Raw genomic sequence first — 17,516 nt, 5'->3', positions numbered from 1 at the left:
GGGTAAACGTGGCGCGCTTATCTCCGAATCGACAAGTTGCCGTACGGCCTGCATCAAATTTCTGTACTAAAGAGGCGTTGAACTCTTGATACGGCTTTGGTCTCAGGCCAGACCGGCAATTTGCCGACTCAGCCGGACCCGGCTCCATTATCCGTGCCCCGATATAAGATCAATGTGATTAATCTCGGAAAAAAAGAGAGAAATAAATATCCAAGACCGGCCCCGTCGTCTCTGTGCCAAACGGGCCACCGGAGAAACCTGCTGGGATCAAATGGCTCTTTACGGAGCGCATAACAATGAAGTCGCTATAAAAAGACGAGAATCTGCATCCTTTTAGCAAATGAAGGCATGAAAGCACAAGCTCGACGTAATAAACATCAGTGCCAGGGCGCTACTGCAAGATTTCACTGACAAATTTATTAAAGACCTACTGTATATTACTTAAGCATCATCATAGAGAATAAATAAGACATAAAACATTTCTTTCACATAAACAAACACGGGAGCCTTCCGTCCAGATCTCTCCGACAGAGTGAAATGCACAAGGTACATGTGAAAACACACGAATGCATAGAAGAGCTATTCAACAGAGCAACAACAACTACAACTTGTCTATCCCTGTGGCAGAACACATCTGCGTATGCGTTTCCCATATCGTCCGAGGGGGTCGTATAAAAATAAAGACAACACCTTGATAACATGTTATATAATGCATATAGACATTTGGCAACGACCAGACGCTTTGACCAAAACCCGTGAGATCACATTTAAACATCAATAACAGCCATGAGAAGTGATGTTTGCTGGTACAGTCGGTGCACTGTAACCGGACAGGGTCGAAGTGATGCTGCCGTAAGGCGTTCGCAGAGCTTTCCGTACTCTTGTGTCCTTTAGCTCATCTGTAACCGAGAGTCCGACTCTGCTGTCCATTCCATCCCGATGATGAAAAAATAAGATTCATAGAGTTATTAATCCACTCGTATAGTCTTCAGAACTGGGCGTGGTCGACTTCATCCAACCAGGACGCCGGGCTCGCAGGGAAGTCCGGATAGCCACCGCTGCTTCCCGTGGACAGATCTGAGCTGGGACCGTTGCCGCTGGCCATCATCCGAACGCCCGGAGTCATGTTCTGCCCTCCGTTCTGTCCCACCACGGGCAGGCTTGATTCAGGGTAGACCAGGCTGGAGATGAGCGGCTGGTGTCGGGGAAGAGCCTGCAGCGAGCCCGGAGACTGAGGCAGGCTGTAGGGACTGCTGGCCTGGATGTCATGGTACTGATCCTGGGACGGAAGCATGCCGCCGTGTTCCAGCGGGAACTGACCGTGACCTCCGCCCTGACGGCTCAGAGCCGGTGAACTCTCGCTCAGACTGCTGTAAAGGCCGTTGGAGTGGCCGAGCTCGGACATCGGCGCTTCATCTGTACACAGAACCAGCGATTCTTAATAAACAACATGATCTGTTTTAAAACATCCTTCCTCTATACTTGACTTTTCTTGGCTTCGTATGTTTAGGTGAATACATACCTGTGAAAGAGACTTCAGCATCACTGTCCATCCCGTCCTCCTGCGTGCTGTCTTTATCAGATTTTGAGCCTCCACGTGACCTCTTCATGTTCCTGAAATACTGACCCCATCTCTGCCGTCCTGCATCTTTCTTCAAACGCTTTTCTTTTGCCCGTCTGTTCTGAAACCAGACCTGTGCGGTGACACGATTCATTTTCACATTAAAGCCATGCTTCATATTGCACAAGAGTCAATAATAGAGTCAACTACATCATATCACAACAAAGCAAAGCACATTTATTGACATGCATGAATTATGTTTAAGGTTTCCAGATTTTTTTACAGTCAAATAAAAACAGTTTTTTTGGAAAATCCTATTTGGGACATTCTTAATATGCACCTATGTTCCAATGTGTATCTAATAGTCTCCTGAGCAGACAGAAATGAACAATTATGCCCAAACTTTTCATTTACACCAAGAGCAAATTTTTTTTTTACGTTTTAGATAGAAAATATCCAACAGCTCACATACCTTTTTGTTTACAGCAATCCAGCGTTTGGAGTAAAATTCGATTATATGCACGAATAATTAGATTAAAAAAGAAAAGACTCCATGTACCCACATAGTGTCAAACATATTTTGCTGATAACCTTGTGCTTTATTGTCGCATTTAAAATTATTGAAATAATTGAATTACTTTATTTACGAAAAAAATTACGAAATTACTTTTATAACAAAATAAGCAACCTTAAATTAAGCGTAACTACGTCACTTTTTACTCTGTAAATCCATAAGAAACACCTGTTGAGTTTAAATGAATGACACATCACATGGACATGTAGTTGCTGTGAATGTTACCTGCACCACCCGCATGTCGAGGCCGGTCTCTGACGACAGCTGCTCGCGCACATGTCGCGCGGGTTTCGGTGAGTTATTATACGCGTTCTTCAGTGTTTCTAACTGTTTGGCGGTGATTGTCGTGCGGGGTCGTTTCGCCGTCGAATCCGCCTCTGAAATATGAAAAACATATTTATTAACAAAATCATATGAATGTTTAATATCAATAAATCATAACTGAGTCGTCATTTTTCTTTTTTCTACTCTCATTTTTTTAAATAACATATTTTGTATATCATTTTAGGCTACATTTTTTATTAATCGAAACGCATGTGGAGTACTAAATGCACAATTTTTTTCACGTTCACTCAAAACGAAATTATTTATTATTACAAAATCATACATGCTAAACATCAATAAACATTTTAATTAATGGAAACGTATGCGAAGGCACTCAACTAAGTACACGTATTAAACATTTAGTGCGTAATTATCCAGTGACGTGCAGCGTAATGTGTCAATGTAAGACGCACGGGGGACTTTCCAGATCCCATTTCCAAAATAATCCAGCATGGATTTGAAGGAGCAGAAAACTGCTCAGAATGCAGATTCGTCTCTCCAGCTCCATACATCAGCTCCAGTGCACCTCTCACTATAACGCTTATGTATGGCGTTGGCACTTATCGATTTGGAGGCTGGCGAGTTCGCAATTACCTGAGCTGGGTCAAATGTTTATGGACGAGTCCACGACCAGCAAGATTAAGTTCAGAGTTAAAAGCAGCCAATCAATGTGAGGTCATTGAATAAAAGAAGTAAAACCATTAAGACTTTGACAGAACTGTGCTTGCGCAAACGTTTTGTCCAACTTCTGGATTTGCATCTCTTCCAACAACAACACGAGTTAAAGTCTATTAACGTCTAATGCTGATAACCACCACACGTGTAAAAATAAAGGCTCCTAAAAGCTTCATTATTGGGTTGTGTGTTCCATGAGGATCATCTCTACTGCGCAAAAGGTTGGTTCTATAAGAAACGGTTCTTTGTGGAACCTTTGACTTGACCTTGAAAGATACTTTGGTGAGCCGAAAAATTATTCACAGTAGTTTTTCACAGTAGGGGTGTCATCATATCTAATGCTTTATTTTTCAGATTTATACCTTTAAAAAGTGTTTCGTTTTATTTTTCAGTGGCACTATTCAATTTGTATGACTTTAGAGGGTTCAATTACACCCTAATTATTGTCGTCACTTAGAACCACAAAATATATGTCGAAAATCGTTGATGTTTTTGAAATATCTGCATTATTTGAATTCCAGTTTAATCTCGTTTGTCGAGCATGTGAATGTACCTCTCTGTTTGGCGGTCTCGTAATCGCCCTTGCACACCAGTCGACTGTCCTCCATCAGGTAATACTCATCACCTGTGGCCAGCTGTCTTTTACACACGACACACGCGAAACAGTGCAGGTGATACACGAAGTCCTGCGCCCTCCGGACCACCTGCGTGGGTGGGATGCCCTGCTGGCACGCGGCGCACTTGGTCCCGAATCTCCTTTAGACAGAAACAGAGTCATGGGTTGGTCCAATGCAGTCAGAAGCGCATGCATGAGTGAAAATATAAACACAGGAAGAAACTCACTTGAAGAAGTCATCTTTGCAGTACACACTGTCTCCTCGACTGAAGCATTTATCGGCGAGCTGAGACTGACAGTCGCTGCACTTCAAGCATTTACTGTGCCAGTGTCGATCCAGAACCTTTAAGATGAACCGATCCACTATGTGCTGGTTACAACCCGCGCAAACAGGAATATCTGCAGGTGCAAAAGTGCGCTACATTATCATACTGTATATGAACTGACCAAATAAAATGCATTTAACCTCTTCATACACGTTAGACATTAAACCCAACCCATTTTTGACGCAGCATTACATTTGAATATAAATCTTGCACGGTTTAATTTCGCACATATTTATTTTATAACGTGAAAGTATTTTAAAATTCAGTGTAGTGCTTTAAAATCATGTCCATCTTATTTCTTTCTATTAACCCTGTAATTGTATAAAAATAAACGCGCTTTTAGTGCCCCTTATATGCTTTTCCATCACCAGGCATGCTGGCGAATAACCTCCGTTTACAAAAAATAAAATACCAAAACTAATTGAATGTTTAAATGTTTTTATGCATATTGTGTTAGGTTATAATAAAAAAAATCTAAGTCTATTTAAACATATTAAAGACTGATCCCCTGGTGCACCGAAATAAAACAAAATATATAAATACATTAATAAATGAATAATACCATAAAATACAAAGTATTTGTGCTGGAAACGACAGTAAATCTTCATTTAAAAATGTAATTTTGTGTTTATAAGGCAATAATTTAAGCCATTATTGTTGTTTTTACTGTAAATTTAATTTTGTGATGGGTTTCGCTGGATACCACCCAAAGCACATAAAATTAATGGAATTAGAAACAACATCAATACATAAATAAATAGGTTTCTGTAAATGTATTCGTCTTACCTATTATACTTATAATGGCCCAGGTCTAGGTTGACGAGTCTAGTTTTGATGCTGAAAGGTTTTTAAGAATAGCCACTCTATTTATATGTCATTAAAATCCAGAAATCCTTTATAAAAATATTTTTACTCGGTCAAGAAGCGTCAGGCCAACCAGTCATCACAGTACAGTATTCAGAGAAACATTTTTCAAATAATACACATATTCTGAACATATTAAAGAAACAAGTCTATTATGTCGGAACATAATCAAATGCGTTTCTGTGGGTTAACATCAACTAGCCTACGTCATGAACAAGTGCACATATCAATTATTCAATCAGACAGCATCTGTAAATATTATTCTGTAAATGAAAGAATTAGTTTTAAATTCAACGCATGCTTTCTTCGAGCCTGTGTCAGTATGACAAGTTGTTTCTGAAACAGTCCCAACGTTTTTCCTTTGACTAAATATTGCGTGTATATTTTTAAACTCAACCTGCACGTCAAACAATGTAGGTTGACTAAATAAAATGTTCATGTTATTCTGACAGAGACAGCAGCCTACACCCTGAAACAAGCGCACATCCATTCTAAACACAAAGCGTTACAGTGAAAAACAGATATGTAATTTCATCTCCTGTCAAATGTGAAACATCACACAGTGCATCAAATTCTATGGCAAATCTAAACCCGAATTAAACACAGAACTGCTCAGCATAAACAGCAAAAGTCGGTTTCATCGATGTTCTTGTACCTTTCCGTAACTCCTCTCTGTGCGTCAGTAACGCCAGCAGCATCTCTGTGTGATGAGATGGCGACTCCTTTGGCGAATGTCGCGCCTTATTCTGCTCCATTTTCATTATTAAAACAATAAACAGCAAAACTTACTCAATAACTCATTTAAAGTTACGCACCGCACACTTGGAAGCAGACAGCGTCTCACAAACAGACGCATCGCGCGTTGAGTTTCTGATCGGTGTGGCTCTTGACGCGCGTTGGAAACGCCGCCCAGTTTCTCTGATACAACAGATGAGTGTCACCTGGACACCAGCAGCATCACGGTGCCAAGCAAGTTCACTGATACACGGCCACAAAATCTTCAACATATCCACATCAATTGCGCATGAGATTATAAAACGCTTTTCTGCTCAAACGCGCATTTGTTATTTCCAGATGATGTTTGAAGTTATAGGTTTTCAATCTGATGCATTTAGCTATTCAAGTCCTTTCTATACAGCAACATGTGCTGAAATACTGGACGCTGGATCACAGTCATCTTGATATTTAATGGAAGTGCGTAAACGATATTGCAGCATAGAGCATGGCGCACAAAAAACTGCAAAGTATAGCAATATTTGCCAGTAATAAAGAATCAGGGAAATAAGTCTTTTGCGTTAAGAAAACTCACTTAAAAACAAAACAAGCGCATGGAAACGGCAATGTAGGCCTGAGAAAAAACGTACTAAAAGAAAACAAATTTCCATCAATCTTTCACAAATGACGAACATTTACAAAGAAATACGCTCAGTCAAAAGTTTGTTTGTATTAAACATGTTTTCTACGAAGGCTATTTGATGTTATGTGACCGATCATTCTCCTTTGAACGAAACATATTTATCTAACATTTAATCCTTATCGTTCCAAATATTTGCGAACGAAACAAAAAACAAATAGATCTTCATAATGCTGTAGCATATGTATACTAACAAACACTGTATCACCATCTCAAAACAAATAAAAAAGTGCAATGCTTTGATTTTTCCGCTGAAAAGTTACTTACATAAACAGTGTATAAACGTATGTTTATTTTATGTCAAAATGTCTATGGGTTGCTTTAATAAAGGAAAGACATTTGGATAAAATGCTGATGGAGCTGATGAAGAAGCAGATGAATTTTATTGACACTGATCGCTCGCGCCTGGGGAAATCAGCCTTAGTGGCACCACCGCCTGTCACATGATAAACTCAAAATCAATGGCACATTTGCCTACATTTTTCCCCTTTATAAAGTGTGTTTTGGTGGATGGTGCGGAATGTTTGTCCTTACTTTCAGCTTTAGAATTTTTATGTCATATTGATCTGTTTACCTGTGATGTGTATGGACGCAAATTCGTGGGAAAAGTTTACATTTTGATAGCAGCATAATGCATGTTACTCTGCGTTAAACAAAATAGACTTGCTGTGAAAATTATTTTACATATCTTTATTCTACAGATGATTAAGAGGAAGATTTTTAGTTTTAGTTATTCGTTTTGCTTTATTAATAATACATGTGAGATGCACTTCCAAAAGTGCAACCTTGTTTCAACCTGTGACTGAAAAAAGTAAATGTCGATATTTGACCCAACCATGAGTTCAAACAACCCAATCTTTTGTTTTTTCAAATATAGTTACCGAAAATCATTGATAATTTTAATGTATACGCTTACCATATTTACATACAGTAACTAGTTTTATGTATAGCCAAAAATAAAACCATGGTTAATTTTCCTAAAGGTGTTAATAATACTAATAATAATACTACGAATAAATCTGCAATTAAATTGAAGAAAGAATGAATACATGTGACTAAGCTACTTTAGAAGTTTAGCCCTATAAAATAAACCATTATATTTTCTTTTAATTTTTTACACGTCATCCGCTGAACAGGTTCTCTTCTGGTCCAGGTGCTGCACCTGTCGAGCGGAACCTGATATCTGCTGATTTCTGAGCGCGTGCAGATAGAGCGTCGGTCCACCGGCGGATCTCTCATGACAACCGTGAGCACGCGCTTCACATCTGTTCCACGCGCGGACAATGTCGCTCATTACATATGCATAACGCTTCCGAAACGCGAATGCTGAGAGCAAAAAAAAAACAGTCGTTTAGTGTCTTGAAAAACAAGAAGTAACAAAAATGTTTTCCAAGGCTTCCTAGTGTCAAATTGTTATTTTCATTCAGCTGTTTATTTTAAAATAAATGTTCCTTGGTGGGTTGTATGGTGCCATACAGAACCTTTAAAATTCACAAAACCTTACTGTTGCAAAAAGGTTCTTTGGAGTGGAAAAGGAATAGTTTTTTACATTGACTGAAAGTTCTGTGGTGATCCAAAAATAGTTATTTATGGCATAACAACGAATCTTTTTCAGCTCCTTTATTTTTTAGAGTGAAGATTCTTTGGAGATGCGTTTCTGGGCTCTTCAAATAAAAGGACCCAGTACACAGAATAATTTTCTACAAAAAAAAACTGACAGCTCTGTGTCATCAGACTGTTTGAGTCAATTTATAACCTTGAAAAATATGTGAAAATATGACCAGCTCTTCCACAACTATAAAATACAAAATAGAAGAAATGCTACAATAATTCAAATTCACACGCGTAATAATGAATGCACGGGTAGTCAAACGCTACAACAGTTAATTTGTTAACTAGTTAACTGTTGAATGGTGCTTTGTGTTTACACCAGCACGACACGTCACGGATCATTGGTCAATGTTACACATCATTTCCACGTTAAACAGCTCGTAAGGACAGAGAAACGTTCAAAAGCTCTCTTACCTTGACTGTACCTGGAGAAATTTCCAGCGTTTTGACAACTTGAGCCCGGATGCTCCAGCAACATTGTGACTTAAAACTAAACTCACAGCAGGTCAAAATTATTTCATGGTAAAGAGAGTGAGAAAAAAACGACTGTGTGACTATTTGAAACAAACTCAACAGAATTATTTCTAGAAGCGTTTTAACGCGACTGTTCCTCTGTCTTTAATTTTCACATGTGTGTGGTTCGAGGTCTTGTGTTGATCTGGAGGTTTGAGGGAGGAGGATCCTGATGACCTACAGGTTTAGCATCACAAAAGCGGAGGAGCGGAGCGCATCAGAGTCGCGTGTGTGTGCGCGCGCGCGCGTGTCTCTGTCCGCGGTGCTGAAGGAGTTTCTAGAGGCGTGAACACCCCCCCCATCTCAAACAGTGTGTGTTGATGATAAACATGTGTTGCATTATCTTCGTGTAAAGTGAACACAATAAAATCACAAGATTTGACAGTTAAAGAAGAGTTTAATTTCATTTGAATATAATTCGAATTTATCTGAATTTTAAGGGTGTTTTTGTACTACATTGGACAGAACGATGTTTTTTGTGTAATCTTTTTTCAGATCTTTTTCCATTATTTTCAAATTGTTTCACTATTTTTAATCGTTTTGTGTTGTGATGACGTGTGATGAATTTAACTGAATGCTGATACAATTTTATCTCCATTTTTCGTGAATGTTATTAAATATATAAATCGTTCCTATTTTTAGTCGCATTTGATGTTTGTCACTTGGTTTTGCAAATATTTAACAAAAAAGTAAGCTATTAAAAACTGCTTGTCAACTTTGACAACACAGTGTTGAATCATTACAGTGTTTTTACCATTTCCTGAAAAACAGCAAATTTGGACATAAAAGGCTTCAGAAGGACAGCAACGATACACTACACTAACATATTTTATTATTTAATTCTGTATACATGATCCAGAGAGAACACAAGACAAGAATGACTGATATATATACATTTTTTTGAAGGTATACAATTTTTACACCTTTTCTTTGCTGATCTCTCTGTCTCTCTCTCGCTCTCTCTCAAGATTCAAGATTCAAAGAAGCTTTATTGGCATGATAAAACAAATATTTACATTGCCAAAGCCCAGAAAAATTTAATATAAACATGCACAAATACAGATTAAGGCCGTGTTCAGACCTGACTTCTTTTTCGAAGCTGCTAGCGTCTGTTTGACATTATAATCCTATGGAGTAAACCGTGTTTTCAAAAAACGTCCTGAGCGCTTTTTTAAACGCCAGCGCCGGCGTCTTTTCGGCAGCTCAAGGGCGTCTTTTTAAGTTAAAAAAGTTCAACTTTTCTGAAAAGAAACGCCCGACAGCTAACCAATGACAAGCGAGTAGCGAGGCCTGTCGTTTCCATAACAACATGCGAGGAAGGTGATTGGTCGAGCAGAATCCTTCTCTAAAAAATAAAATGGCGGCTGAAGCGCTGCTTTGAACATATTTCTATATGAATTAAAGTTTATTTTTCACCTTTCGATTGCACTTCTAGCGAGAAATTAGTACTGTAGTTTTAAAATATGTGGTTGGTTTTTGCAAAAACGGTCTCTGTTTATAATTCAAATGGACTTCCGTTACTCTGCCTATATGAATCCCGTGTGCTGAGCTGCCTTCATGCACAAACACTGACAGCTTTTCTTTTGACTAAAAAAGAGCTTTTTTCTTGTCAAAAAAGACGTCAAGTGTGTTCATGGCCTATATGAAAATAAAATAAAAGTATAAAGTATCTACAGTATATATACATCTCAATATAAACAGAAAAAGAGAGACACACGCACACACATACAATGTAATTTACATAGACAGGAAATCTTAAGAAACATCTTAGCAATAGACTCTGAAAACAGTGTCTGTCTTAAGTCGGACTCTTGTGTGCGCCGTGATTCCCATTCACTTGATTTCAGCAAATTGCTAAAGTGTTAATGCACCTGTGGCCCACTTACAGAGCCATTTCAATCAGGATTTAATGGAGCTCAGTGCGAGGGGCCCTACTGCAGAGGTTCAACCTCACAACCTCAGAGCTACAGGACACCACGCGTTCGCCGAGCACGCACAGACGCACTTGAACCTCTTTGTATTGTACCTAGGCCACAACAGATCAAAACTATATATTACTGTGGAGTGGAATGTCCAGCTTTTTTAAATGATTGTGCATTTAAGGGCTATGAACATCAATGGGCTTCCACGGCTGTGTGAGGAGCGTCGGCCGGTGATGAAAGTGGATGCATCATATTCGGAATAAATGAATGTCATATTTTTAGCTCCGTGCCGTCTGCGCTCAGATTGCTTTCGGTAGCTTTTGAAGACAAGGCCAGGAAGTAACATGTGTTTCTATGTGCATGGTTTCATCCTTTCACACTTATATGGATGTCTCAAAGGAAACCCAGCTTTCTCTCATCTGTAAATGTGTTGTCATAAAAGCATAGAATGATACATATCCTACATCCACACATTTTTTTCAGCCCATCATCAGGTAATAGTGTTGAAAATATGACCCCGTTCAAAGCGCGCCATCAGGGTTGATATAAAACAGTGTTAAGCGTCTCACTGGAGCCCAGAATCTCAGCCACAAATCAATTTAACAATCTGTAACGATGACCTGTGAGCATTGAAAGGCAAATATGAAATATGATGATCTTCACTTGGCTAATGTATATGTGCTCTAAATATCCCAACAAGATGAAAGTGTTGGGTGAGAAAAGCCTGATTTGCTCCGTAAATATATTTTCTCACATCTCGGTGGGGTGCAGAACTTTGCATACGTAAGTGACGCATTACTGCATTCGCATATTGATCACACAGTCGCTGTAAATCTACAGCACGCTCGAGCGTAACCATCAGGTCAGTCAGCAGCCGCGAACAAATAAAACCCAAACAACTTTTTATTAAAATCATCAGCGTGTGTACTGTCGGGATAGACACGATGGAATCATTTACTATATTTCAAAAAACTGATATGCATTTCTCTAGGCCTATAGTTACACATATTATACATTGATAAAAAGATTTAAAAAATGCAAACATTATTCCCTAATTTCTGATTCTGCATATTCATTTTTTCTGCAATATTAGTAAATATTTTACACATATTTTGAATATTTGTACCAGAATACACTCTTACAAATAAAGGGGCTTAGCGGTTCACAGCGATGCCATAGAAGAACCATTTTTGGTTCCACAAAGTACCATTCAGTCAAAGGTTCTTTAAAGAACCCTCTCTTTCTTACCTTTTTCATAATCTGAAGAACCTTTTTTCACCACAAAGAACCTTTTGTGAAGCAGAAAGGTTCTTCAGATGTTAAAGGTTCTTCAGATGTTAAAGGTTCTTTATGGAACCAAAAGGTTCTTCTATGGCATCGAAGAACCTTTTGAAGCACCTTTTTTTTAAGAGTGTACCTGCATGGGTGACCTGTCGATACTGTATCCCACAATGCAATGCAGTTGACTTTACCCTCCATTTCCTGGTGGATAAATGAACTGGAACTGGAAGCAACATAAATTATTATTTTTTAAACATCATGTCTTGACTATAATTTCATTAAAATATGCAAAAAGATGAACTTTTTACCTTTTAAGGTGATATCCATCCCGATCTCAATGTAAATATGAGGTGGTGAATTCGCACAAAATGATACGATGTAAATCTTACAAAAACCTTTGATTATTAGTAAAAAGCAAGAATGAAGCATGACCCCAAAACCTAACATTACTTTAAAGAAAGCAGATCATAGTAAAACGTAAGTAAGGGATTACTCTATTTTTTCTTTTTTCTACAGTTACTTCTGATGTAATTAAACTAAATACTTTGTGTAATATTTGTGTGTGCAGTAGTGGAATTGACATCAAAATTCAAAGTCTAACTTTAAAATCCGTGCTTTAATGTATAATTCTCACATTTGTAATACTTTGGTCAGTTAATAAGAGTACTTTATGTAGTTTAATATTATTTATTTGAATGAATTAAAAGAGTCGTTTTATGTCTATCCTTGAATCACTGAACTAATCAAGGTTGATATAGGATATAGAAAGTAATTAGTAATTAAATACTTTTCGGAGAGAGTAATTTGTACAGTAATCTAATTACACTGTTGAATATGTAATTAGTAACTAGTAGTTACTTACTTTTTCAGAGTAACGTAACCAACACTGATTGTGACACCCCTATATATACTGTATAGTAAACGATTTACTTCGTCTTTATGTTGCATTATATTGTATTGCTGTAGAACGTAGAACTGATGTTGAAAAGTAAAGATGCTACAGTTTATACTGAACTGTACTCAATGCGCATTAATCTAGTATTACATTTCAAATGCAGTTTAAGAGAATAAATACACTTTTAAACGGCAAGTAACCATAAGCACGTGTGTATGCCAGCATCAGTAGTGCACTCAGATGTATGTAAACAACTTGTTGTGTGTAGGGTGCTGAAGTTTGGTGGCCGGGGGTTTGGTCTTGACTCCAGGTCTCTATTGTGTAGCTGTCATAATCAATCACAGGGCTGAATGGGGTCTCTGGCGCGGGGAGGGAGGGAACCGATCACACGCCTCATTAAACAGGCTTGGTTACTCAATGCGGCCGTGATCAGCGGACACTCAGCCTGTTGCTGTCTGCAAGAAATATCATTCAGAATCGAGTATACACTTCCATATGGCTTTAAAGTTTCAGCATCTCAAAAGATGGCGAAATTGTGTTTTTACTTTGGATGAAATTTAGTTTTTTTAATCTTTTAAAAACATTTCTCCCTTGAATAAGTCCCCAGCAGGACATTTCCTCTCGGGTCGAGACGCTGTTGTTGTCCCGAGTGACCCGTGCGGCTCTCGGCTATATGTCTGACTAGCCGTTAGCCTATAGCGGCTCCTGCAGAAGACTCATTGTTCTGCATGCGAGTGTCCATCTGGCAGCTTTCATTGGCCAATGGCTTGTGGAGCAGCTGGCTAAACTGTCCACCCGCTCTCTTCTGCATGTTCCTGACTGCCCAACTGCCGCCCGGAGTGTGCTGCTGACCGTTCAGAGGGTCAGACGGGCGACACATTTGAGCTTTTTGTTTGACTGACACTCCACTGAATATATGATTGGATGCTGTTAACAATCCTGTAAAGCTCAGTTACTGACACTCGGCCCGATGATAGTGATACTGTAACTCTACACAAAAAAAACTTTAAAAATGAAGTACATGAATTCTTAACTATGCTCGATTGTAAGAAAAATCAGAACCATGATTATTTTGGTGAAGATGGAGACCACGATTATTTAACATGATTACTCACTGGCTTATGAAACAAAATTGAATGCCGGTCAACAATTGTTTCACCTCAATTATTTTGTTTTTGTAATCGTCGGAAGGCAAAATTGACGATTACGATTAATTACGATGAACTGCATATAGCCCTATGTGTGACACTCCTGTCGGTCCCTAGTCTTGTTTTCCCCGTTTTTGCCCAAGGATGTCCTTTTCCCACGCTCCCTCACTAACTTCTGCACCTGCACCCCATCATCTAGTTCATCCCCATCACCTGTTTAGCCCTTGTTATCTGTTCTATTGAAGTTCTCCCCTTAGTTCAGTTCTTTGTTGGTTATTAATGTAATGTTACTTGGTTCATGGTTTGCGCGTGTGGATTAGCACTTGTTCCGTGGATGTTTTTGCTCTTCGTGTTTTATGTTCCGTGGATGTTTTGTTTATTGGATTACCCTGTTTTGTTCCTGTTCTGTTCCTGTTCACACCTTTTATTATGAAACCTTTTTTTACTCACCATCCATTCCTTGTCACCGTCATCTGTGGACACGTTACAGAATAACCGACCTTTATAATGATGGATTCCTTGTGGCTCAACATCTCTCCAGAGGACAATCTCAGATACCATCTCAGCCATGTCCGTCCTCTGGAGAGATATGTGGAGGACTTCGTCGAAATAAGTCATCAGGTGAGTTGGGACAATCTTTCTTTAAACGCGTGTTTTCTAATGGGACTGGATGATGGTGACCGCTGTGGCCATCGTGGCCATGGCTCTGGCATGCGTCTGGGCAGTACGGACCAGTCCCCAAGTTTCCCCAGAATCCCGTCCCGAAACCTGCCCAGAGCTCCGTCCGAAAGCCTGCCCCCGGCCTGAAGACTGCCCAGAGCCCCTGGATTCGCCCCAAATATTTTTGGGGGGTGCGCAGTATAGGGACGGGATGGCCAGCACGGACATAAGACCTCTCGTGCGGCCGGCGCCCTCCAGGCTCCCGGTGCGGCTGGCACCCTCAGGCCTTCTGAGCTACCGGCACCACGGTGGATTCCCGGTGTCGGTGGCGACGTCCTGGAGACTCCCTGTCTTGTTCCCCGTGTCCTACACGAGTCTCCAGGACGCCCACCTACCCTGTTTTGCTCCTGTTCACACCTTTTATTAAACCTTTTTTACTCACCATCTGTTCCTTGTCACCATCATCTGTGGACACGTTACACTATGAGATCTTACAAATTCATACAAATAAGTCACCTTAAAAACAGCGATGAATTTCCATGACATTGTGTTGAAATAAACGCTGCAAAATACTTTTTATAAAATAAATTTAAAAAAATGTATCACTGTAACAAATTTGTTTCTCAATGAGGACAAATAAAATAAAATAATTTCAATATTTATTTGTGCATTTCATATGATCAATGTATTCAAACGTATATTCATAATATTGAGAAAAGCCTGCAGGTTTCAAGAAATGTTTTCTTTTTAAACGTTCTTTTAACCAAATAAATAATTTCACAAACAGGCACGTGTGCAATACAACACACATATTTGATGCACACAAGTTAATGTAATATAATTGTTTTATTGTGACATCATCAGACGCTGGAGGTACAAGTCTTATGAGTTGAAAGGGCGACTGCGCTTCTACTGACATCAACCTTTCAATATTGAGATGCTAATGATGAACAACACAATGCAACAAAAGGCAGAATGCCACGCTGGACACCAGCAACAATGACCTGCAGCTCACAGCCGACATATTTACAACCTGCATGTGTCACCAAACAATGAGAAGCACAACTGTCCACGCCGGAGGAATCTCGGAGCTCTCTGTGGCTCTTTATACGGCCCTTCAACACAACTGCCACGTATTTCTTGTCGCTTTGAGTGACCTTTACGACCTCTTTTTTATTTCCACGAGTTTGGTTTGGCTTTGTCTGAAAGTGCAAACACGACGCGCATCAGGTCAGACACACTACCGCAGGTCAAAGTTCAAAGCTCTTAAGGGAAGTTAACACTTCTCCTGAGATCAGCTCTTATGTGGTCTGTTAACAGCAAAACGTTCATGTTGGATATTCTCATTCACTCTTACTATTTGGTTGTTTGATTAAAAAAACTGTACAGTTGTTTGTGTACTAGATTTTTAACTAACAGCCTCTCTGAAGTCAATATTTATTTAACTGACCGCAGATCTGTCATGTTGTGACACTGCATTAGGGTCAATGGCTGATGTTGACCTTTTATGTGTCTCATATCTTAACATTTAAAACTCAAGTATTTGTCTTACATGATGGAATAAATATTAGTGGAACAAACAATTAAAGGGACAGTTCACCCAAAAATGAAAATTCTGTCACCATTTACTCATCCTCAAGTTGTTTCAAACCTGTACAAATTATTTATTTCTGATGAACACAGAGAGAGATATTTGGAAGAATGTTAGCAATCAGTCATTCACTACAATAGAAAACATATCTTGTATTTCTTTTTTGTTCTGTTAAACACAAAATGAGATATTTTGAAGAATGTAGGACAGCAAGCAGTTTTGGGGGACCTTTGACTGCCATTTAACTTTTCATACTATGGTAGTCAATGATTTTGCTAACATTCTTCCAAATATCTTTCTCTGTGTTCATCAGAAAAAAAGACATTTATACAATCAAATGGATCAAATGCTTTCTTTGATATGATGTCACATCAGGAAGTGATGTCATCGTTGTTGGGTTCATTCATTAGTACAGATTACCAGCAATACGTAGACAGGCAGAAAACGAATAGGATTTCACATTTAACAAATGACAATCTGATCTCAAGAGGTTTGAATATAACATTTCATTTGTTTTGACTGAACATTATTTTGACAAAAAGCAGCTGTAAGTACATATATAATACTCTGTACATACTCTGCCGTTCAAATGTTTAAGGACACTAATCATTAATTTATTCACATATAATAGTAAACTTATCAAAACGATGGAATAACACAAATATGGGAAAATTATGTTGTATTATTGTTGTAGTCAGCCTTTGTCTAGAATTTACAGAAATGTCCTCTTATTAAAACTATAAAACAACAAACTACTGCACAATTATATTTTGTATACAAAACTCATTTTAAACCTTTAAGCAAACACCTTCTGATCAAAAGGATCAAAAGATCATAACATTTTGGTGAAGTGACTGTAAACTTCTGTAGTTTAGTGTATGCAAATGACCCAATGACATGAGCATCACATACACTCAATTGAAATGTTAAATCTAAAGAAGTAAATATACAAAGTAACGACTGATATTCAGAAGGTACGGATCACGGATGACTCTTTAAACTTTCAGGATCAACCAATGAAATCAATGTCAGCAAACCTTCATCTGCTCCGATTCGTCTCTAACTCGCGTAATGATGGATGTAACGAATCAAGTGCAAAATGAATGTATTTATTATTTATCATTTATCCACTGCGTATTAATCACGCCGCGTGTCAGGCCATCGCGGACAAATGTGCTGTCATGAAGCGCTCGGAGGTCAGCCGTTTAAAAGCGTGCATTCATCACTTTGTCGTTATTATACGTCATTATCGCTGAGCAGTTCTCCATTAGAAACCAATTCGTCGGACGCTGCGCAAATCACACAGGTGGAAATGCACTGGACATTTGTCTTTCTCTCTGGACACAGCTCTAAATTGTTTTCATCACGGACTGAGTTCTGTCTTTCATGTGATCTAATAAAACGAAAGGACTTTAAACCGCACAGAAAAACAAGTAGGTGAAGACTAAATGAACTGGGGGGCTGTTGTTTTTTTCTTTCCAGGGGCGGCAGGATTAGGATCATCTCAGACCATGACCCACTTTCCTGGAGGAGAGGGGCTG

At 38.9% G+C, this 17,516-nt stretch overlaps 1 protein-coding gene across 2 annotated transcripts; it reads right to left on the bottom strand.

Moving 5' to 3' along the window:
• Positions 1–433: 433 nt before the first annotated feature.
• On the bottom strand, positions 434–8,573 carry lhx3 (LIM homeobox 3). Of its 2 annotated transcripts, none has more exons than XM_057351629.1 (6): positions 8,380–8,573; positions 3,978–4,149; positions 3,688–3,890; positions 2,361–2,512; positions 1,523–1,694; positions 434–1,416 (listed from the first exon to the last, which is right to left on the bottom strand). In XM_057351629.1, exons 1-6 carry the CDS (start codon positions 8,441–8,443, stop codon positions 989–991), a joined length of 1,191 nt encoding a protein of 396 aa, XP_057207612.1. In that variant the 5' UTR covers positions 8,444–8,573; the 3' UTR covers positions 434–988. The 2 variants fall into 2 exon arrangements, with proteins under 2 accessions (XP_057207612.1, XP_057207608.1); XM_057351625.1 differs by lacking the exon at positions 8,380–8,573 and adding an exon at positions 5,596–5,695.
• Positions 8,574–17,516: the final 8,943 nt, after the last annotated feature.

The sequence above is a fragment of the Triplophysa rosa genome, linkage group LG2 (assembly GCF_024868665.1).
Source record: "Triplophysa rosa linkage group LG2, Trosa_1v2, whole genome shotgun sequence".
Lineage (NCBI taxonomy): Eukaryota > Metazoa > Chordata > Actinopteri > Cypriniformes > Nemacheilidae > Triplophysa > Triplophysa rosa.
This window is presented reverse-complemented; position numbering and strand designations above follow the sequence as displayed.